The sequence below is a fragment of the Anneissia japonica genome, unplaced genomic scaffold (assembly GCF_011630105.1).
Source record: "Anneissia japonica isolate Jap-2015-1 unplaced genomic scaffold, ASM1163010v1 scaffold287736_len1891122_cov214, whole genome shotgun sequence".
NCBI classification, from domain to species: Eukaryota; Metazoa; Echinodermata; class Crinoidea; order Comatulida; family Comatulidae; genus Anneissia; species Anneissia japonica.
In genome coordinates, this window is record NW_022756106.1 from 1008373 (window position 1) to 1033358 (window position 24986).

General features: G+C 32.4%; 2 protein-coding genes across 2 annotated transcripts in view; one reads left to right on the forward strand and one right to left on the reverse strand.

Moving 5' to 3' along the window:
- Nucleotides 1-780: 780 nt before the first annotated feature.
- On the forward strand, nucleotides 781-11291 carry LOC117123894 (putative hydro-lyase PST_2764). Its single transcript, XM_033269952.1, has 9 exons — nucleotides 781-959; nucleotides 1643-1796; nucleotides 3448-3646; nucleotides 4563-4716; nucleotides 4868-4987; nucleotides 5359-5535; nucleotides 6101-6325; nucleotides 6834-7019; nucleotides 7439-11291. The coding sequence occupies exons 1-9, from the start codon at nucleotides 845-847 to the stop codon at nucleotides 7642-7644; spliced, it is 1536 nt and encodes a 511-aa protein (XP_033125843.1). The 5' UTR covers nucleotides 781-844; the 3' UTR covers nucleotides 7645-11291.
- Nucleotides 10852-24986, reverse strand: part of LOC117123972 (girdin-like) — a 65619-nt gene continuing 51484 nt past the window's right edge. The window contains exons 22-27 of the mRNA XM_033270072.1: nucleotides 24129-24285; nucleotides 22752-22907; nucleotides 21702-21788; nucleotides 20685-20792; nucleotides 17470-17633; nucleotides 10852-14503 (exon numbers count right to left, since the gene is read on the reverse strand). Of these exons, the coding sequence (XP_033125963.1) occupies nucleotides 13634-14503; nucleotides 17470-17633; nucleotides 20685-20792; nucleotides 21702-21788; nucleotides 22752-22907; nucleotides 24129-24285 (1542 nt within the window). The 3' untranslated portion in view covers nucleotides 10852-13633. The remainder of the gene's footprint in view (nucleotides 14504-17469; nucleotides 17634-20684; nucleotides 20793-21701; nucleotides 21789-22751; nucleotides 22908-24128; nucleotides 24286-24986) is intronic.

A 24986-nucleotide genomic window follows, 5' to 3' on the forward strand; every position in this document is an offset into this window, starting at 1 on the left:
TTTCTATAGATGAATTACATAATTTCTTGTATGCAATTTTGGTCTCTGTTATTTTTTTCTTCTTGGTTTTGCTGTTTTTCCTTGCGACACTCTTTTTTCATGTTCGAAGCGAAAAAAAAAACCTCCCTCACTACCATGAAAATTGATAACATAAGGATGCTAACCAATTTTAAAAAAATTTTACATGGCCTAATAATAATAATAATAATAATAATAATAATAATAATAATAATAATAATAATAATAATAGTTGGATTTATATAGCGCATATCATGCAAAACAGCCTCTATGCGCTTGTTGACTGCGCTCTTTTACTTTGAGATCTTTGAATTGATATTACTATTATCATTTATCAATATATAAATTACCAATCAATACAATTTAAATAATTTAATTCTGAAATAAAATCCAATTAAGAAGATAATTCACTGAATGGTTCTTATAAGAGAACTATATTCACAGTCGTGACCGTCAAAGTGAGTCATGTTGCATGTAGTAGCCAAATTTGGAAGCAATTTGGTGAATGGGCAGATGGGTTTTGGCAGGGAGTTGTTATATAACAACTCCCTGGTTTTGGTAATTTAAAAACATAACTCAATACAGTAGACCTACACCAATTATATGGCCGATTGATTTATATGACTGAGCATCTGATACTGATACTATTATGGTAGAGATCACTGGTGGCATCCAAGCAACCACATCTCTCCCTACCACAACTCCCCCATTTATGTCGCCCTCTGGTGACAATAATAGAAAAAATATTTAGGAAAATACGAAAAAGATACTGTACGCAGATTGAAATTGGTGTCAGGGTGACTAAAGTCTTAGGCCCTATATAAGAATGTCTTCAAAGCAAACATTACTTGGTACTTTTCGGGCTACTGATGCTTGTCAAGCACGGAAAGAATTTCGCAGTGGGAACCATTTCATGACAGAAACATCCGGTCTGTGTTCAGGTAAGTTACTTAAATGAGTGCGAAAAAGTGCATTTATACATTATATGAAGTCAGTCAAGGTAAAAGCTTTTGACTTCAGGGCCTGTCAGTCTGAAGCCATTGCAACTGACATCATCATGCATATTGTGTACCTCAAACCAATCAATAACGATCAATACTTTGAGCAATAACGATCAATTCTTTGAGCAATAAAGATAAATACTTTGAACAATAACAATTGCGAGAAGCTGAATTGGAAGAGAGTGCTGGCAAGGCAATAGATTGACAGAACAGGAGTGGCGCAACGATTTGCCTGGGGGGGGGGCGTGTTTCCCGACGAGATCAAAGTGGGCGTGGTCGGACGTCGCGGGGAACCCCCGTCGTGATGCAGGGGGAAACCCCCAAAAATGACAGTTTAGCAGTTTAAGCAAAGGCTTATCGATTTTAGAGTCTATAGAATGTGTAAAAAATATATATAATTTTTTTTCTCCCCGACAAATTGTGGTTTTTCTCCCTGACCCACCTAGCCTCGACGCAGCGTCGCCACTGAGCCGGAAAGGCGAAAAAAAGAAGTAGTCTATTAATTTGTCCCATCACTACACTATAGTACAATTATTAATATTTAAAGTAATCTAGACCACTGTAGCAATATTGTGACCATATAATATTGAAATATTTTATTTTATCTTATTTTGTTTTCATAGGTTTTTCACAAGTAAATATTGTTATCGTACCACACTCTTTTGCTAAGGACTTCGCAGGGTTTTGTCATGCCAACTCCGGTCCCATGCCATTGCTATTTCAATCCGAGCCAGGACAGTTTACAGCGCCACCACTTGGAGAAGACCTTGATGTCCGGTACAGGCTAGCTCTATTCATCTATTGTTGATTGAATGCTTTGGTTTTAAATTTATAAAGCGCAAAGTACAAGAAGTCTGTGCTGTAAAATTAATTGCTATTTATGAAAGAGAGTTTCATCCATAAATTTTAATTTGAACGATTTTGTAAATAGCATTCAGTTTCCCATATTTGTATGTTTGTTTGGTCATTGTTTGTACAAACAGGTCTCTCTTCATGATATGCGGTCATCTAACGCCAACACACAGTATGTCATTGGCTACCGCATGTCTGTAATTCAACTACCAGGACCAGTATCAATAACAAATTCATTAACCATTTGGTACACCATGTGTAAAAAATTTATTTTTGATATTTTTATTGTTATTGTATTTTTTAAAAATATTGTACACATCAATGCAATTTTAACTTTGATTTTGATGTAAATAAAGAATACTTGAATACTAACTTTCATTTAATGTTGTAAATTTATATCAATATTTTTTATAAAAGTGAAAAAGTATTTTTATACAATATAAAGCTTTTTTTTGATTCACATTAGCAATAATAGCCTTAAGAATAATAATTCAATTCAATATTTATTTGCTGCAAAAGCCATCAATTGGCTATTATCCGCATAACAATAATAATAATAAATTATAATAACAATGATAATAATAATTATAACAATCTATTAATAGATTAACTGGGATCAAACACAGACATAGCTTGTCTTAGTTTGACCTTGACTAGACAAAAAAAAAAAAAAATCAAATCAAAGGTAAAACAGTAACAACAGAGTTTAAATATTATTTATCCTCATAATCATACTAGAGATCAAATATTTGATATTGTAGATATTCCTCATTCTAATTCAAATTCTGGTGAGCATATTTTCTACTCAGTAGCTCATATCATATAATTTATTTCACATTTCAAATTTGCAAACACATAAAGAATAAAACTGAGCAGTACCTGGCATGGTATGATTGCTCAAAAGAGGTCAATGCCCCTGTCTGGGAGCTCTCCAGTACCAACCAGAGAAACATATACATTTAACAGAAATATTAAAATTAGTATTTGCAAACCACTTTAAAAAACTATATATAAAAATATTAAATATTAAAAAAAATTAAAATCATTATTATTTTAATTAAAGCAGCTTATCTTTGGAAGGCGGTTTGGGTCAGCAGTTTACATTCCAGGAGTTATACCATGTGACTGCTACTGGTTCCCAGATTGTTTCTGTTCTAAAGTTACTTTTGAAATATTGTGGATATTTAGTAAACATATTTCCTGTCCATTTATTAATTGTTTGCTATATTTGCTGTACCAGGATTTCCTTGGAGAGCAGTGTTAGTTACTGAATTGTAATTCCCTGAATACAGAAAGCTCAAATAAATAATACTAGTATAATCCTCAATATTGTTATAATCATATTCTCTTTACATTTGTTCAAATTACTTATTTATACTTTTGTATTGGATATAAGGTTTTGTATTTACTTTTATTGGAAAACTTAACTTAAATTAATAAAAAAATTGGGAAGTATTTTATTTAGGCTTTGCTGTTTTTAATGTTTTTTTGTTAATTGTCTTGTTAAATGTGATTTACAAAAGAAGTGAATTGAATTTCAAAATATGAAAAAGTCATTAAAAATTTCTCTACTTAGGACTGATCTTGGAGGTTATGATGTATTCGAGAATGGTAAGAAGTCAGAAGTGGTAGGAGATCTTCTGAAATTTAATGATCAAATGAAAGAGCATGTGTCATTCTACCTGGGATGTAGTTTCTCATTTGAGAAAGAATACCTAGATGCTGGGCTTCCACTCCGAGCTGCTCAACAAAACCGCAACACTCCATTATACCTCGTAAATAGCTAATTGATAAAAACAGAGGAGAAAGCTAGGGGAAGGTGGTAGTGTGGAAAAAGTTTAAAAATGTATTTTGGTAATTTTAGGAGATGATATCCAATGCTGAACTAATCAACAAAAATAGAATTTACAGTACAGGTCTCCCTCAAATTAAGGACCACTTTTGGGACCGGGGTTTCCATGGTCTTTTTTGGTTTCTAATTAGAATAATAATGATAAAAGAAATTTTGTAATTTGGGAACACAGAAAAGTGGTCTTTAAAGAATAAGGGTATTTTAGGTGATTTTTAACTATTTGACTGTGATTTGTGGAAGGATTGGGGTGGCCAAGAGTATTTTTTGGAGGGGTGCAGCCCTATATTTTAGGTAATTTTTAACTATTTGAGCATGATTTGTGGAAGGATTCGGGTGGCCAAGAGTATTTTTTGGAGGGGCGAACCCCTATATTTTAGGTAACTTTTAACTATTTGAGCATGATTTGTGGAAGGATTCGGGTGGCCAAGAGTATTTTTTGGAGGGGCGAACCCCTATATTTTAGGTAATTTTTAACTATTTGAGCATGATTTGTGGAAGGATTCGGGTGGCCAAGAGTATTTTTTGGAGGGGTACACCCCTATATTTTAGGTAACTTTTAACTATTTGAGTATGATTTGTGGAAGGATTTGGGTGGCCAAGAGTATTTTTTGGAGGGGTGCACCCCTATATTTTAGGTAGTTTTTAACTATTTGAGCATGATTTGTGTGAGGGGATAGCGCAAGTATTTTTTGGAGGGGCGCAACCCCTAGATACACCACCGACCTTCTTTTTATATTTGCTTCTATTTGTTGTGATTGCTTTGATAGCGTGATGCCATATGCATGCTTTTTACCTTCTCCGTTACCATAAACTTTCCCAATTAAAAAATCTCTTCATAGACAAACGTTAAGTGTATGCCATATGGAATGTTCAAAACTTGCCGACAGTTTGTAAGTATGCGGCCAATACCTAAGCACCAGCTAGAGCTTGTGACCAATGTTACGTTACCAATGGTGAAGTACCACGGAGCACCGATGCATATCGGAGACCCAGGTAAGAACCGTTAAACAATGGGGCAGCACCGAGTGAAGATTATTATTAGACAAAACAAATGCAATTAACCATTTAATTATTTTGACATGTAGTCAAAATGTTATCGTATCTTTATTATAAAGTTACTGATTATGGTTATCTTGTCAAACAGGGATGATCGGCATTGACCTGAACAATCATGACATGGGAGATGTATTGGACTTGGAAGAGGGTGATGTACCGGTGTTCTGGTCCTGTGGTGCAACCGGCATACCAGCGATTAAGAATTGTGGTAAAGTTATAGAAGCATTTAGATGCATGATTAACACAACAGTTAAGTCTGGTTTTCATAACAGTGCTACACTATTGCTAGTTTTCTCTGCATTCATACATTGCGTATCTCTCCCAATTAAGCCCCCTTGATTTGACTGACCAATTGGCATCGGTGATAGCATTTGGTGATCTTATGTAAACCAGGCTTTAAAAATAAACCATCTCTCATTAAAATCTCGAAGAAAAAGAAACATAAAAAGCTCAATTAAAACATTGAATAGTTCATTATTTTTGTAGTTGGCTGTTATTATCTCCACATACTCATAAATTGATTTGGTAGACACCGTTGGTACTTTACTGTCATTTATAACAAATTGTTATTATCTACAGGCGCTAATCTTGGGTTTACACAGGCACAGAGCTGCATGCTAATAACCGACATACCTACAGAAAAAGATGACCTCGGTGACAATGCCAGTGTAGCAGTGATTAAAGTCCAGGAAGTCCCGTTTTTTGCCAGCATCATCTCACACGCCAAACTTCAAGAAATAAACAGATTCCTAAAAGGTGAGTGGTGCACCCATCTCTGTTCTACACCTTTATCCACCCCTGTTGTAAACCTCACCCCAATCCTTCAAATCCCGTTATTCTGATATAGCAGCATCCATCTTCTATTTAATGCTATTTTTACAGATTCTTTTTTTATATTATACATCTTACAGTAATCAACAGCCATTGCCCCCATTGCCTAGGAAATCTAGTTGGCATTTTTCCTGTACACTCCATTGTTTCATCATATTATTGTATAATAATATAAATAATATTAACAATATCACTAACATAATAATAAATAATTATGATGATTGTCGACTTATAGAGTGCATATTATATTCGTACTAAACCCATGGAAAGTAAACTTTAAAAATTCAGATGCTACTGCAACATTTCATTATGCTGTAAGCATATCCGCTAAATTACTAATGAATAACAATTATAAAGCAATGTTTTATATGTAATACAGTATATTATATTATATATATAATATATTAATATAAAGCAATGTTAGTATATTATATTATATATATAGTATATTAATATAATAATAATATAATATTTATATAATATGTAATAGATTCTGCTATAACAAGAATGGATGAAGTACTGAAGTGTGCGATATGGTTATCACATTCATCATCAGTTGCCATAGTAACTGACCAGTTGGACAACAAGAACATTAATGGAGTGCTGACGTTAGTTCAAGTAACCTTGGCTTTGAAGATGAAAGTGAAGGTTCTACTTCATACCGCAACCAATGACAACTTGATAAATGATGTAAAGAAAAGACTTGAGATACAAGGTATATTCTTAACCATGACATACAGTATAGCAATATTCTGATTGCTCCAGAAATTTGCCAACAGGGGGTCACCACCGATTCTGAACCCCGATAAGAGGCGCAGTCTTAATTATTTATAGAGCGACCCTTTGCTGTAGTTTTAGCCAACACAACCTTCATACACCTTCTGAACTAAGCAGTATGTATTTTTTGGTTTTTTTTCATAAGTGGTACTGATCATTCATGCTGTTTATTTCCTTTCCGTTGCGTGTACTGCACCTATCCAAAATGTAATTTTCATGGATGCATTCCAATTACATCACATCCTGTAATTAGAGTCTAACCAATCAATTTCGTATCAACCGATTGATGAAATTTCCTTCAATATTTAAAATCAAATTTGATAAAGTGAGCTAGTTTTTTTTTTTATGTATATTGATCCCATATAAAGGAAAATTGCTATAAAGTGGGCATCACTTTTCATAAAATAAATTTTAAAAAAACAATGTATATTTTCATTTTTCTAAAGATGGTGTAATGGAGAAAGTGAAGGTTGAGCAGATACCTAAAATGATTGGTGAGGGCACTACGGAATCTGCGGAGCGGGATGCGGAGATGATTGATTATGTAATAATGCACATGCCCAAAACTGAAGTTGATATTTCAGACTTCATGGAACAGGTTAAACAGACATCTGAAAGAGTAAAGATTACAGGTATAGTACAATTTATTTAGTCACATAATAGGTACATCAACAGCCAATCACAAGATGGAGCTAGCCCAGGGTGTTTACATTTTCAATCAGCATTAAGAATATTTTTACCAAAATTATGATGGAAAATTGAAGTTAATTTTAATAGAAAATAATTTATAAGGAGTTTGTATCTTGTGTAGCTTTTGTTATACTGTATTCACATTTTGTTATATTCAGCCATGAAATTTCCCCATAATAGATTAAATATAGTCTCCTTGTAGCTCATTATTCAAACTTTAAAATGACCCATGATAGAGCATAATAAAGCATTATGTTTCTTTTAAGCACTTATACAAAACATACTCTTATTGTAAATAATCATATCAGAAATGTTGAAAATAATTTATTAGTAATTTGATTTTTATATTTGTATTTTCCAGCGGTAACAGAGAATGATGTGAACACCAAATGCACAGCCGACTTCAACATTGATTTGGCGAGTGGATGTGGATGCCAGCTACTGGCATCACTACTTGTGATATTGAGGTCATGCCCGATTCATGAACGCTACCAGAGGAGAAATATCGGTTACCCACAATCTTCACAACTAACAGAATCACTGCAAGAGATTGTAGCAGTTAAATAGGAAGGATGCAGCATAGTTGCCCCGGAGAGGGGCTGTGCATCCCCCACCCCATACAACAACGTTACTGTTATTTGAACTAAAAATATAAAAGGAAAAAGAAGGATTTAATTGTTTATTTTAACTAACAATATTAAAGGAAAAACAAGGATTTACTATAAAATGTATAGCTAAATATTAATTATTTTTGATTGTATATAAGTTCTATAAACTCAAAATATTACTGAATTATTATAAATTTTATAAGATACAAAATATAGTTTTTTGGATAAGTCACAGGTATATTTTCACAACAAATCTCATAAAGTAATAACAATAATACAGTACTTCTAACTCTCCTTTATAAAAATGTATAACATTTAAAAAAAGTACTGTATAAATTTTATAGAATTATTATTTCTACAGAATTGTGTTTATGCAAATTTAATAGACCTTTATATTAAGTGTTTCATTGAATAGGCAGCATTATATTATACTGAACACCAACTTTTCATTACCCCTGTAAAGCATGCTTCACTACACATTTATTATGTAAAATCCCAATAGACACAATTTTTAACACAAGTTTAGTCATGCTGACGCATTGCAAAATAACATAAATTTAGTTGTGTTTACCTCTATGATTTAACAATGGGCTTCTACCATGCGTCCATAAATCAGGCATCTGGATTCTGCAACCTTTAACATTTTATCATGTCTATGATAAAGTTTTTAGTTCCTGTTGGCTGCTATGTTAAATTTAGCAGGGCTAATAAGAATACCACCAATCTTGGGGAGTTTTTTTATAGTTCAATTTTAGATATGTATGGATTAACCAAGCATGTAGAATCCTTAAAGAAAATATATTTCATATAAGAAAAGGCAACACACATGCTGCCCATGCACTTTTTAATAATTATGTATGGTTGCCCTCTGGGAAGAGACCCAAATGCCTAAAATGTACAACAGATTCCTTAATTCATTTGTACCAGATTCCTTAAGAAACATGAACAACTCCCTATGCGTAAAATAAAATAATAGGTTTCCCCAATATCCATTACAATCATAATATTCTGTTTCTCTTGAAACACGTATTGTTATTTGTGTAATATCACAAGTTTAATCACGCTTGCAACTATCACACAGAATATTTATTTATTCTGATACATAAAGATAAATGTTATTTATGTTAACTGATGCTTTGCTCTGAATACTACTGTATTAATACAGTATTACAACTTCCAGTTTCTTTAACTACTTTTAACATGTTTGCTTTTTATATATTGTTTTTAATTAAGTGTTATAATCATATTTTGAGTATTTTTATATATAATTTATTTGTTTTGTATTTTAATCTTGCAATGAATTGTTTTGCTGCCTAGTATTTCCAATTTGGACAATAAATGAAATCTTGAATTCATAACATGCTTTTGGCTTGTTCGAAGCATGGAAAGTACCTAGTGATCGATTTTTGGCGCCATTTATAGCCTACATCATCATGCTAACTTTTAATCCACCCTGTGCACATTTAATACCCAGGTGTTGCATTTTTGTCTTTACATTGAAAATGTATAATTCGCACCTTCATTATGTTTTAAATATTTTTTTTTTATGGTTTTGTTTTTCCTCAAGGGTCAAATTAAATTGCCTTGTGGGCGGCCTATTAAGGACCAGGGTTCTATACAGTATCACCTTTCCTTTATAATACTGTAATTTCTAAAAATTTGTTGTTTATACAAATTTAATAGGCTTTTTATACATTGAATGAATAACAAATGTTTCATTGAATAGGCAGCATTATAATATATTTTTAATTACATAATTATATAAATTTATTTCATCTCATGAATATGCCAATGGGGTTAGACTAATTCAAACATCTTGCAACTTGTAATCAATTTTATTGATGAATAAAGTCAAGGATGCATGAGGTATGAACACATTAAAAGAGCTTGGAACATTGAGACTGGGGCAGTCAGGGTCCCAGAATAAACATCCCTGGGGGGCCAACATTTCACCCCATTCCAACCCTCAGCCTAACCTAGCCTGGCCTGGCTAGGGTTCAAAGGAAGAGTTACATTGTGGTTTTAGAGCACATTGGATAGAAAAATTATTTTTGGTCCGACCACCTCATCCTGTCTGATGGGGGAATCCTTAAACCCTGCTAGCACCACCACTAGCAGGACCCAATACCATGTGGTGAATCTAGCTGGTTATTGAATGGTGAATTGAACAACTGAAAATATGCAAATTACAAGCAAACCACTTATTTTTTTTCTCACATCATTTACAATTATTTATTTCATCTTTAAAAACAAAATGTGCAGAGCAGAGTACCAGAAAGAATCAATTTGTTTTAATTTATAAAAGAAAGAACAAAATATACAGCTAATTAAAATCATTTTTAAGTAAATATACATTAGGATATTCCAACCAAATCATTGCTCTTAAACTGTACAAAGTAACAACACTGAAAACATGTATGAACAAAAAAAAAACAAAAACAAACTATATTTTCAACAGATAAATCATTAAAAACAGAAGCAAGAAAGAACAGAGCACACTAGGCACTGGTTAGCTGAACACCAGCCAACACTACTACTGTATATCGTGCTAAGCTTTTATCACACCCAAAACACAATATTTATAAATGTAAATCGGTAATTTGAAAGAAGAAATAATACATACATTACAATTAAATGAAGTCCACACTGTTAAAGACATACGGTTCGTCGTAAATTCTTGAAAAACCTCAAAAATCAATTGAACATTGAATCGCTCGTTTAAAAATGTGAAACATGTGAACTTCACAGGGCTAAGGTAACAAGTCTTTGAACTTAGAGCATTTCACACCAAAATGACTAACTAGCTCGCATTCTAATGTTTTGCTGGTAGTATTATGCGGTTAATGGTGTGGAAAACAATTTCTTATTATAGTTATTAATTGATAGCTAATACTGTACAGGTCTCCCGCTAATGAAGGACCCCTCAAATTAAAGCCCACCTCCAATTAAAGATCATTTTCCTGTGGCCCCAAAGACCAAAGCTGCTAAAGACCATGGACAATGACATGAGCAATTCAAAAATTGAATTTTTTTTTAGTTCAACACAGATGGCATTTCTTTAACAGTGTGAAATTATTTAAATGCACTTTTAATACACATTCATACAGATATTAAAATACAGAACATGCTCTTTTGATTCCAACAAATTTGTAAGTTCTTACAAGAATTCATTTTGTGAATGACATCTACTTTATTATTTACACATTCAACAACATTTCAACATTCGTTCAAACTAATACGAAATAGCATGATAGAAAGTTTTACGTGAAGGAAGCTGTGTTGTTCATAAATTCCTTTCACAAATTATTCATATAATAGAATTACAGAACTATAATTCTTCTAGCAATATTCAAATTATTTTGTCACAATTTCATTCTATGTAAATAATCATACAATAAATTTATATTCACAATCCTTTAATATTGTTGATATTTAAACATAATTTTCATCAGCACAAGTCAGCACGCCATTAACCAATCAAAATCATTGTAATGTTTACCATCTATGGTAATTATATACTGAAAAAGTGTGTACCATACAAGATACAGTATTTGGAGAAAGATACACAATAGTTTGTTTAAATACCTTGTATCTGTTTCTACATTACACAGAAAAAACATGTGTACCATTGTACTAAAAAACTTCGTAGGTTAATGAAAAAAAGGAGAAAAATAAATAAATAAAAGAGTACCAATGAAAAAGTACTGTTATCTACCAAAAGATTACCGGTAATTTACAAAAAAAAAATCATATTTAACAAAGATCTCAAAACCCGCCATCCACATTGCAATATTTTTGTACATTTTGTTAATTAATTTGATTATTTTTTTTTAAGTGTTTAGAACGAAAACCCTAAAGAGGCCACATGAGAGCATATCTGTATCTTTCAAGCACTACTATCCCTAAAATTGTTTTTTTTATGGTGAACGATTTAGAGAATATCTAGACACATTCAAACTGTGAGAGTGATATAAGCCAATTCACATCCTCTAGGTTATTCATCTATTAATGTTAAAATATATCTTCTAGTTATTTAAACCAATTATTTACCAAAGGAACATGTATCTTTACTAGCAGTACAATTTATATTTATTATTATTTGATCTGTTTGCATAATGAAATTCCCCTTGTAGGGAAGCTTGGAGCCCTCATCAGGCAATTCCTGGCACCACCCCTGACCGCATATTTATAATCATAATTGGATTCTAACAGGTAATTATAGTTCACCCTCCAATTCAACCCCAAAATTGGGACCTGAAAATGTGGTTTGGTCTCCACTTATTTAGCATTACATTTGTGTTAAAAGATTGAAGATTGTTACGGTTCTTTGAAAAAATGGTCTCGGAATTAGTGGGGTCTCGAATTGCAGAGTGTACTATATATCTAATTTACAAGACAGAATGTTACAGACTGTATTCCTCACTGTCAAAAGTCAACAATTCATACACGGATCATGAAGATACACACAAGGCCAGAGTGAATCTCACACGGATGCACCTTTTAACAGTAGCAGGTATATAATTTTTCTTGCAACACATTATGTGTAACATTTGTCTTGTGTAAATTGGGTATAAAGCTGAACTCTCTTAATAAAATATGATGATCACAATACCTAGAGACAATTATTGTCTTGTATATCTTTGGGGTATAGTTCACGGATTCTTTGGATGATATTATTATAAACTACAAATACTTTATTATGGGATTATATATCAGAAAGTTGAGTGCAATTTCAGGCATGATATTCAAGAAAAACTAAACAGACCCATATCATGAGGAAAGTTAGTGATCCTGGAGGTCAAAGGGCAGAACCACTGTGATTATCTTTAACTCATGTTGCACAATGCATAATGATGTTTTAGTACTGTATACCATTTCTGGCAACACAACAATGCTGCCAGAAATAGCGAAAACCGATTTTTGAATTGCAGAAATATCATACCTGGATATGCAGTGGTGCTTACAGAAAGCAGAAATATATAATTTTTGCATTTGTTTTTTATTTTTGTTTCATGCTAGTTACACTTCACCTTCCCGTGAATTGAGTACCGAAGCAGTGTGGATTGAGTAAAGACAGTAACCGAAGCAGCGTGGTTTGTACATGAAAGCAATGCCATAACCAGTGAAAGTGCAACAGAGAATGGTGACTACACTCAAATGAAATTGCATGGACCGAAAATATTTTGCTTTTTACCATCCACTGTTTCGAAAAACAATTGATTAAGCAAGTTATATCAATAAGAATTGATATCATGTATGACACACTAAAGATTCTGGTCAAATACGACAAAAATAGCGCTTAATTTATGTTCGATAGTAATAAAATTGTAAAGTTAAAAATGTTTTTTCAACTAGTTCCTGTAGAATGGGGAAAACCTCAATAGGTGATATCACTGACCATTGGAAATGAATACAGAATTTAGTGTGGTTTATCACACACGTTTACTCCAGAGTTCAACTAGCATTATACAAGGAATTTCTTGAAAAAAATTCATTCAAGTTTATCTATAAAATTAATAAACTTGCACAAGTTATAATCATTATTTTTTAGGGGAAGACTCAAGTCTTGTTCTTGTAACTAATTACTGGGCATCAATTTAATTATTTTAAAAACTAGATAATTTTTCAAAGTGATAAAAATGGTGGGAAAAAACCCCAAGAGCACCAACGATCACATATACATTCTGCATTTAATTTCCACATCAACTACGCAAAAACTTTTAAAACAAAGATTAAAAAGAAAAAAAATTACAATTAATTAACTTCATTGATAAATCTATGTATTATAATGCTCAAAAACTACCAAATATATACATATAAGCAAGCTGAATTGTTCTGAATGGCCTTCATCTTCTATTACAAACATTCTATTTATGTTATCAATGGAAGAGTAAATTAAAACTACAGTAGGTCTTTTATCACTGTCAATTCGAGTTTAGAAATAAGCTCTACACACATCCATACTCATACCAGATAGAGTTCTCTTTCTTAGCATCTTTAGAATTATCTATTGAGTTATTGGCATCCTCCAAACTCTTTGTCGGCACTTTTCCCTTACCCTTGCAATCCCCGGGGGTGACCTTTGTGGAATTGCTTGCCAGGTTTGATTCTGATCCATAGATCTTTGCTGGCTTCTCATAAACCTGTTTAGGGAGGCTGTTTTTGCGTGGTAGTGAGTTGGAATGTTCGAAAGAGAAGGCATTTGATTTATTACGGCCAATTGGAGGATGCCTAATTTTGTCTCGCGGAGTCCGTGGGGAGGGTATGTTTACAGTATCAACTGGAATATTTACAGATTCTCGTGGGGAATTCTCCTGTGACGAGGTACTGGTTCTTGGGCTGTTTAGATTCTGTGGATACCGCGGTTTAGGTTGCAGTACTTTATGACTAACAGGTGGCGTTTTTTTAGTGATGGTTGGGGGTGTGGTCCGGTCAGTAGGTGTTAACTTGTGATAAGGAATCGCAGCATATACTGATGGATTAAGATTATTAGATCTCGGGGTCGAAGATGATGGTCCCTGAGGGCTGTTGATGTGAGTCGGGGAATTATATCCTGGATTCGGCCTAGAGTTTGAATACTGGCTACAATTTATGTCAGCATCATTGAGATCATCCTCGTATGTCATATTAGATATGATGGAGTTATTAGTCGAGGAGTTTATTCGGTCATCTGAGGCACCTGGGATTGGTGGTGTTATGTTAAGGTCTAGACGCTCAGAATATCTATTGCCAGATGAGTAAGTAGCACCAGTTGAAATCGATGTCTCTTCTCCTTGCACAATTGTTGATGTCATGACTGGTTCTTCAATAGGAAAAGACTGCAAAATAAAATGGAGGCTGCATGGGTTGTTTGTTCCCCTAGCAATATCACTACCTTCTAGCGGGCATACATTGGCACGGACATCTTGTTAGGTATTAATGGATCAGAAAAAAAAAACCAATGCACAGCAAAATTCTGAACGTGCTGAACGTGCTGAAAGTGCGATAGCAAACTCACCCAGCATGCAAAGCAAGCATCGCATAATAGACAAGCATGTACGTGAAACGTGAACAAGTATAACGTGCAGAGGTGATGCAATGATAGATGAAAAGCAGCATGATAGACAGACAAAACATAGAAAAAAACACAGCAAACAGTGTATAATGGAAGCAGAAGGTGAAGTTTCTTATATCACAGGCTCAAACTTATATAAACATTCAGACCAGTTCCCTCATAATGCTAACATATGGTACTGGTTCTTAATGCAAATTTGGCATTCTCACTAGCACCACCTACCACTCATCCACAACAGCCACAACATAGGGACTGAAATGGAATTATATTCTTTGTTAACCTATATCAATTTTCATAGGCTTTCTCTTAAGATTAAGATACTTTAATATTAATATAAAAAAAAAACCTGGAATGAAAACTGGTTTTATTTCTATATAGACAAATCTTAATTATCGTAGGAACAATGCCCAATTTATAATCAATGAAAATTCTAACTATATCTTAAATACAAGGAATGTACAGGAATAATATCAGCATTAACATTAACAGCAATAACAATAAAAAATAACAACAGTAAAAAGAATAAGATTTGTTTTGCTATTATAGACTAAAGTATTAATTTTGTGTTTATTAACTTATATCAATAAATAAACTTAAATTTCTAAATGCTGAACATGCAGTACATCAGTCCAGTTATACACTACACAATAAAATAACTACTGTATATTTTAGAAGGGTGTTTCTTTCAACTAGCAAGAGCATTGCCACCTGTTGATTTATCCTGTAGTTAACAAAATCGCAATGTACTCTTTGAATCAACAGTGTACCGTACTATCACGAATAAGCGCCCGGGCCCTTAAAATATTTTTTGCCCTTTTTGAGGGGCGCTTATTCAGAGGGGGCGCATATTCAAACGGGGCGCTTATGAAAACAGAGTGGAAATTGAGGGGGCGCTTATGGAAATACATGAAAATTGAGGGGAAATTGAAAAATCCAATGGGCGAAATTTGAATGAAAAAAATTATATATACATCCGAAAACCGAAGATTACGAATGGTTCTGGTGCAGAAAAGATAATCGTCTAGAGAGCATGGCTCGTGACAAGAATTCTGTAAGTTCAACAGCAGATAAAATTAGTGTTAGCAGGGTCATTGCAAGTCTTCCTGCAAACTCACATGAAAACGCGCTAAAGGTGCAAATTGTCGAGAAAGAGAATAGACAAATGTAAGAAGAGGAAAGTTGGAAAGATACTGTCCGGGGAGCTCTCATCTGTCCAGGATAAAATATCTTCATTTTGAAATTGACATAAAAAGAAAATGTGAATCCACTCTGCAGCTCAAATCATGCCAACCACATTCTCGAGATTAGTTAAATTATCGTTTGCTAAAAAAAAAAAAAAAAAAATCAATCACAAGATATTGTTTTAAAAAATGAATAAACACCGAGGGTCGCTTATTCAAATTAGGAGGGGCGTTTATTCAAACGGGGCGCTTAAGACAATTATTTGAGAGGGGCGCTTAGTCAAAGGGGGCGCTTATTCGCACGAGTACGGTACTCTTTTTAAACGTGTCCTATTCAGGTTTATATTTATAAATGAACTTCACAGCAAATTAAAACCAAATATAAAATACGTAAAATTGTGTTAGAAATTATCGCCTGTGCGGTAACACTATATAAGGTGCTGCATCAGAAAACAGAAATTATGCTTACTAATTCATACAATGTAAATCTGGAAATACAATTATTTTAATCATGTTAATTAATCATGTTAATTAGATGTGAATGAAATGATAACCATTTAGAATCTTTAAGTTTATTTTACACTGGTCTTCCATTAATTACAACCAATACAGATAAATGTAAGGTAGAAAGTGTTTTAACTGTGTACGAAGTGAGTATACTGTAGTAGTATATATATACACACATTTTTAATACCCGATTTATTAAAATGAATAATCTGACATCATCAAGTCCAACTGAGTAAATTATGAGGAGCAGTGAAAAAAAAAAAGTATATTCACATCTTTCTGGTGTCATTTATTTAAGCCCTCTTATCTTTTATCATACTTTTATCAAAGCCTCTTAAAATGGTCATTTCGCTGTGAAATTCCGACTCCCACCAAATTGAGTTTTTTGCCCCATCCTCGGACTAACCATGTACATCAGTTAAAACATCTCTATACAATGGTAGAAATACTTAACAACCACAGCAAAATGAAGAGTGCTCAGTAAAATAAAAAAAAAAACCATGCAAAAACACTTAAAAGTTTTGAAGGTGGAATGTGACAAAATAAGCAAGAGGAACAAACACTTTCAAACTATTTCTACATTTTGAAATTTACTTGCAACAACACCACAATACAAACATTGCAAGAAAATATATAGTACATACAAAGTAGAACAATGCTAAAGAAAATCTATTATTTTCAAATCATTACTCAAGTTGTAATTAAGTACAGTACAAGTATAGGACACCCTCTGTTGGGTTAAAGAATGCCCTCTATTGGCAGTTGTTTATGGTTAACTAAAGTTCAATGATCTGACACAGATATCATGCAAGGCAATTAAATTAACTGAAGAACACCCTCTATCAGATTGAAGAGCACCCTCTATTGGCAGTTGTTCACATATTATGGTTAATCAGAAAATTGAAATTCCAAGGCAATTAAATTAACTGAAGGACACCCTCTATCAAATTGAAGAGTGCCCTCTATTGGCAGTTGTAATTACTATAAAACTTCAAAACGTGAGATCTGCATCACCCGTATGCAACTGCAAGCTTTTACCTACCACTTGGCTTTCTGACTGGTCCATTTTGGATAAATTTGATGCAGAATTGTAACGGAGATCATCGAGAATCTCGCGAGAACGGCTGCGTATACGTGACATCAATCCCTTAGTGCCTCGGCGATCACTTCCCGGGGAACAATTATCATCAAGACTTTGGGCACGTTCTATGAATGAATTTTACATGTTATGTAATAGGTTAATCAATAGATAGTAAACCATGATATAGGAATACTTCAGATTTTACTTATCAAATATAAAACTGTAAAATCTTAAAAAAAATAAATGAATCAAGTAAGTTTTCAACTCTCTACGAAACTAGGATGGAAACAATTACATTCTTATGATTTATAGACTTTTACTACAACATTCTATATTTTATTTAGCAGTTCTGCTCTTATAAACTTCTAGTATTATAATACAGTATGTATAATTATTACAGTAAACAAAAGAAACATTAATATTTACGTGTCTCTCAATTGGTGAGAGACATTTTCTTCTTTTAATTTTCAACTGAAAGTTAATAATTTAATTCAAATATTAAGTTACTTATTCTGTAAAATTCATACCATTAAATGTTAGAATGTTATATGAGAGTTCCATATTATTTGCATTAATATTATACATATTATTTATTATAGACTAAATAATTACAATTTGGCTTATCTTTTAATCTGATTACATTTTCAATTCATCAGCAACTTTAATTCTCATTATAACATTAAAGTAAAGTTTCTTACAGGAATATACATAACTGAATAATATAACCTACCTTTGATCAGGTTGTTATAATTAATGCAATAAGTAATACCTTTGTGCAATCAAACTAATCACGCTAACTACATAATATAAGAGAATAAATTAAATTTCCAAAAGTAAGTATTCCAAAGAAACAACAGGGAAATGCTATACTGCGACCATCCATTACAAAATTAAACATTTTGTAGCTCAAGCTGAATTAAGTGAATAGCCAAATATGTTGCAAAAATAACCTTGTTTTTTTTTTTTTTTTTTAACTTATAGGAGCAACTTATGCAACTCAATGTTGGTAGTCCAGTGCCTAAAGAAACCAACACTTGCCAACTTAACCTTTATGGTAAACCCCTAGAAAAATAATAGAATCATCCATTCTGACACTCCATAGGATGTACACCTAGCCATTTTGATCACTTCCTGTTAAGCTTTGTCTACACTATCAAATTTTATGTGACAAAAAAATGTGATGTGCCCATATATGGGTACGATGAAGTCATATCACATACTATCAAAATAAGTTGAACATGTTCAACTCTTATTTTCCACCACATTTTACGTGACGCTTTCTTGATGAAATTTGATAGTGTAGACAAAGCTTAAGACAGCGTAAGTTACATCAAAGGGTATAGCCCTGATTTTGGATGAAACAATGAAACGTTAAAAAAAGTATTACTATGAGATAGGGGCGCCCTGTTCCAACGAAAGCCTGAGTCAGTTTTATACTCTTTGGTTACATCCAAGAGAATATCCTAACAGACAGTGATACTATAATTTTTTTTTATTTTGGGGTGGGGGGAGGGAAGGGGGTATTCCTTGAGGGAATCGTTTGTCAGCTTATCCAGAAAATTTTGCAGACTAGTGAAAAAAATCATAATGAATGGTAGAAACGCTTTGATCGTTAGTATAATTAGCTTGATTGCAAAAATCTAACTTATTATGTTAGTAATCATCTATATTAATAATAAACCAAAATATGTTTTTTAGAAAATATGATATTATGAGTTAATATTGAAATTAGATATATAATTATAGTAAATATGAGAAAATAATAATAAAGCTAACTGAACCATACCAGAATGAAGCGTGCTCAAGTTAGGTGTACTTTTAGCAGGAACGCTTGATAGTCCCTTTTTGTCTTTTCCCTTTTTCCTTCCTAACGGAGAATAAAATAGAGTTGGAAGAATCAAGATGCCACATGCGTGTCACTAACCGACAGAAGAATTAAAATTAGATGAACCTTATCCGTGTGGGGGAAATCAGCCAAAATAGAGGTGGCCATGGAAAAGACCAGAAAAGAATAAAAATTGACCCTGTCACCAATACTACACCACACCACCTTGATGAAATTGGTTGGAGTTTGTAGGTTATACACATATCTATGCAAATATGTATCATAATCTCAACTATTCAGATGTATTAATATGCATCTACATGTGTAAATATGCAAATATTTTGTATGGTTAATTATTCAAATATTTTGTGTATTTATGCAAATTTATATTATATCTGTATAATTAGTAGTATATAATAGTATGACGCATGTGCAATTATGTGAGAGATATTGTATTATCTGCCACAAATAATATTATGCTCAATTAGACACAAATGTGTCATGTTTCATAGTTTACCATGATTAACTTAATATGTTGTTATTACTTTAAAATATTTATTTGAATATCTGCAGCTAGAATTTTACCATATTTTCTTTCTACATTTTGAAAATATTCTTGGAAAACTCAAGTATTTTCAGCCATTTAACTCTTTATTGGAATATATTATTAATAGCATTCAATCAATAAATTACACCTGTATTTTTAAAATCAGGTGGCTACCTAGCGAGTTGATGATCGGTCCGTCACCATGAGATAATAATGGGTTATATCATATTATTTTAGTGAAACCAGGGGTGACATCTAGGCCATGAAACTGGTATGCTGTCATGTGATAGCCTAGCGAGTTGATGATTGGCCCGTCACCATGCCAATGAGCAGATAATACTGGATTATATCAAATTATTTTTGTGTAACCAGAAGTGACATGTATGCCTTGAAATCGGTACACTGTGAATTTATGTTTTCATATATTCATAGTAGCAATATAATTTATATATAATAAATATAATATGCTAGAATATTATTTTGAATTATGTAATAACTGTTAATGAGCTATGGTGTGATATTTACACATTGCGTGCACAGGCTGTGGCAGACTGGCTTCCAATACTGTATTCACCTATACCTGCTCGAGGGATAGCGGTTGGGGTTGTGGTATCGTTTGCCGAGAGAACAGCGGGATCATTATCCAATAGGGTTAGTAATTCAAGGCACTTGTCTATACATGCTGAGAAGAAGGTCAAAGAATAGGGTCAGGAATGAAAAGCACTCCAAGGAACAAGTCAACCATAAAAAAAAATCAAAATGAATATATTCAAGTTCAAGCTGTTTGAATGAGGTTGCATTTACCAAATTCATAGTCAGCGAAATCTGAATCTTGGGGAAAAGCATCGGAGAGATTCAGGGAGGGGTAAGCCTCTAGGGCTTGCTCAAAACTGGAGCGTCTGGCTTGCGGTGCTAATTGTAAGTTGATTGAAAAATAAACAAACAGAAAAATCACAGCAAAAGGAAAAACATTTGGTTAAAATATCAAATAACATGAACAGGTTAAACATTCAAATCAAAGGATGTCTGCTACAATAGTTAATTTTAAATCAAAAATAAATTAAAAGTAATAAATATTTGACACATGTGCAATTTGAGCCATATAGATCAGTTAATAGAGAAATACATGATCTGTATCAGAAATCTTTGGTTCAAATCTTTAAAATGGGGTCGATATGTATTTCTCTCTTTTTGTGTGAAAATAATTTCAAATATAAAAAAAAAATGAGAGATGAAATTATTAAAGGAATAAAAGTGCGTAAATTTAGATTTTAAAAACATGATAACAATGATAGATTCATTTATAAATTAAAAATCTAGCAAAGATGAAAAACAATAATTAATGAATTAACTGTGCAGAAATTATTTAAAAAGTGTGGTATGTATAACATTTTATCAATAAGATATATTTATGTATAAGTAAAAAAATAATTATGACATATTTAAAGATGACATTATTGGTATTGATAGTAACATATAAAACGTTAACAATCTATTCAAAAATATCCTCAGGATAACTTAAAAAAAAAAAAAATAATAATTCTGTGTTTATTTAACAGAAAATTAATTTGCCAAATTACATACTGATTGCAGAAATGCGACATGCTTTAAATGAATCAAAACAGTGATTAAAATTTATATTTTGCAAGTTTTTTTTCTGCAAATTATTATTATTTATTTTTGCATCTTATTCTATAAGTTTGCAGCTAGAAAAAAGTATTTGTAGGTTTTATTAAAAATAAAAATAATATTTAAAAAATGGTGTAAAACAAACATTAAGAAATAAACAGTTAAGAAAGAAACAAAGTCCCATCACCCTACCTCGCTTAGTGGACGAGGTACTTGACAGAGAGTCCAAGTCATCTTTTGACATTCGAAGGTCTTCGGATGATAGACTACTATGGACAGCTGAAAAATATGCACAAACATAAAGAAAACATTGTAAAGAAAAAGCATATTTTGAGCACAAACATAAACAAATTTTAAATTATATTCTTCAACAGAGGATTTTAAATTATGTTAAGGAGGCATAAACAATGCACAAATACAAATAGAAAGTAACAACAAATATATACAGTATATATTAAATCAAGAAAAAGGTTGAAAAATATATAAATTGGAAAAAAAAAATTAGATAATGGTATATGAGTAAAAAGAGCAATGGAAGATAAAACAAACAACAAATATATATATTAAAATAGAAGTTAAAAGGATGTTATAAAGGGGTAAATATGATATTATATGAACTTATATTATTGTTAAAATGTAATCAGATTGTAAAATAGAAACAAAGGAAATAAATGCAAACTTTATACAAATAAATAAGCACACTACAACATAAGAATAAATATAATATTAACTATATATATATATATATATATATATGTATATATATATATACACACACACATATATACAAATAAAGAAGCACACTACAACATAAGAATAAATATAACAATATTAACACTATATATACTGTCTCTTATACACATCTAGATGTGTATAAGAGACAGGTATTCACCTATACCTGCTCGAGGATAATATAATAATAAAGTGCTCTTCATGTAGTGCATATTGTAATAAATTGCCTCAATACACTTTAAATTTATCTGCAATGTTTGCAAAAACCCTGTTTTATCATTTTGTAATTTGTAGTTTTTGTTTAGAAGTAAATTTATTACTTGAAAAAAGAAGAAGCATTTTACATTAGCATGCTGCAGCAAAAATTGTACTGATCAGAACTGCAAACAAATATTGTTATACAAAGAAAGTAAGCAAAGCTGCTAAAAATACAACATAAATAAAAATGATCTGTGACAGAGTTAGCCGATGTAGTTGAGTGAAGACACTGGTTAGAGGTGATGTTTCTACCTTCTTTTCTCTGTAGGACCGGTTCACGTTGGGCTTCGTGAACGTAGGCCGGCATGGACTTGCGGTGCTGGGCTGATGCCTTCGAACGGTTATGTTTACGACGTATGTAGGACTGATTGCCCAGGTCGTCATCACTCATCACGATATCGGTATCAGCTAAAGCGTGTGAAGCGAAGTGTCGAAGGTCAACATTGATTTCAGACATGCAGAGTAAAGGTGCGAAAGTATTTTAAAAATTACACCACTCAATAAGCCAACAATGTACACTTACAATAGGGTAGACATGCTTATCATTCTTCACAAAAAATGTTTACAAATAGAAGAAAAATCCCACACGTTCACACCCAAGCTTTCCAATTTAGCTCAGTCAGCTACTACGACTATTTAAAGTGATTTGGAGTTGCAGCCAATCATAAAATTAAGGATGTTTACAATTTTAAGTATAGAAGGATGACTATGGCCTCACCTGGATTACTATGTGAACGTGTGGGACTACTATAAAGCGAAATAAGAAATACATTAAATATCAAGAACAAAAAACAATATATTAAATTGATTTACATTGCAACATTATCATTTAACATTAAACTTAACAGCAAGAACTTTCTAAAAAAAATATAGAGTTGCCCTGCAATTTGAGGCCCCTCTATTTCCATGATCACTCTGAATGTGCATGTAATGAACCTGTTTTAAACTATGTGAAAGTGCAATGTTTGTGTGCAAATGGTCTTTATTGGTTTATTCAGTCCAGTGAGTCTTTTTGTAGTTTAGTTTGCATATGCCTATATCAAAGCATATAAGCATTATATAGTAGCCAATTACTACAACCATAATCAAACTGTTAATTAGTAAAATGTAGATGCTCCATTCGCTACCATATGATGTGTGTATAATATCACAGAATTATTGGTAGTTAAATTAGTACAAATACTATTTATGCAACAGTCTATCATTGTTGAAACATTCCTTTCATTGTACCACATCTCGTGATGACTGTACCTTCTTGAATATATTTTTATATCTTTATTTTTCTTTTAAAGCTTTCATTTTTGGGACACCCAAGCCTGTAATTACTGGTTTTTCGCAAAATAATTCAGGATTCTTAACCACAAACCATGTAAAATAAAAAAAACATTTTAATAATACCTACATTTTTTCTTGTATATTTTGACAATAAATTTAAAATTCTATTATAGGGTTGATTGATTTGGTAAATTTGAGACATATAATGTAACATCTTATGATAAACTCCAAATATAAAAAATCTAACCAAAAAATAGAATCTGAAATTCATTATGAATTTTACAAAAATAAAACTGTAAATTTGGGGTATAAAAATCCTGATTGTTAGTGATTCCACATGCAAAGCGCCCTCACCTGGTTGTCTGACCGCTTCTACTGCGATTCCATCTATTGACTCCCCACCACCTGAGCCAATTGAGGATGTTTCTCCGGGACTGTCCATGGCACAGTCTAGGCTGTCATTGCCGAGGGAGTACTTACGTTCCTTCTTAGATTTCTCTTTATTGCGAGGCTGCAATGTAAACAGATATTGAACTTTTTATTTTATATTGAACATAATATTGATAATTAGGCCCTCTTGTCCAAAGGAAACAGCCAGTCCTGGGAAAAACTGCTTGTGCTTCTGACGATAAAATGCCTCCAGCACCAAATATTTTTTTCCCCCCCAAAATGCCTCCAGGAATGTTGCTTCCGACTGCCGGTCGTGCGGTCATGTACATTTTCCAGCCCTGGAAACAGCCCTCAATTTTTAAAAAAACTTGTTGACTTTTGATTCCATATATCAATCCCTCAGTTGCTGGATTGTTCGACTGTTCTCTCATTTTTTTCCCTTGAGGTTCCCCTTTTCAACTTTTCTTACGAGGATACCTAAAATAAACGTTGTGCAAAGTATTGTTTCTTCTCATAATAGTTAAAAACCAAAACATAATATTAGTACATTAAAGAGATTTAGGGTAAGCTTATTATTCAATTTAAATATGCTTCTGTGTATGGTAAATTTTTTTGTTACAATTTGTGTGTTCATATTTTCAATTGAAGAAAATAAGGGACATATCCACTATTTGTAATCTCATTTGAATAATAAAATTGGCCATTTTGACAGTGAAACATAATATTCCCACTTTAAAATTTGCCACTGAATTTTGATTTGTGCAGCAGTGAAGCACATAATTCATCAATAACATTTAAAAACTAAATTTGTTTTATTTTAAA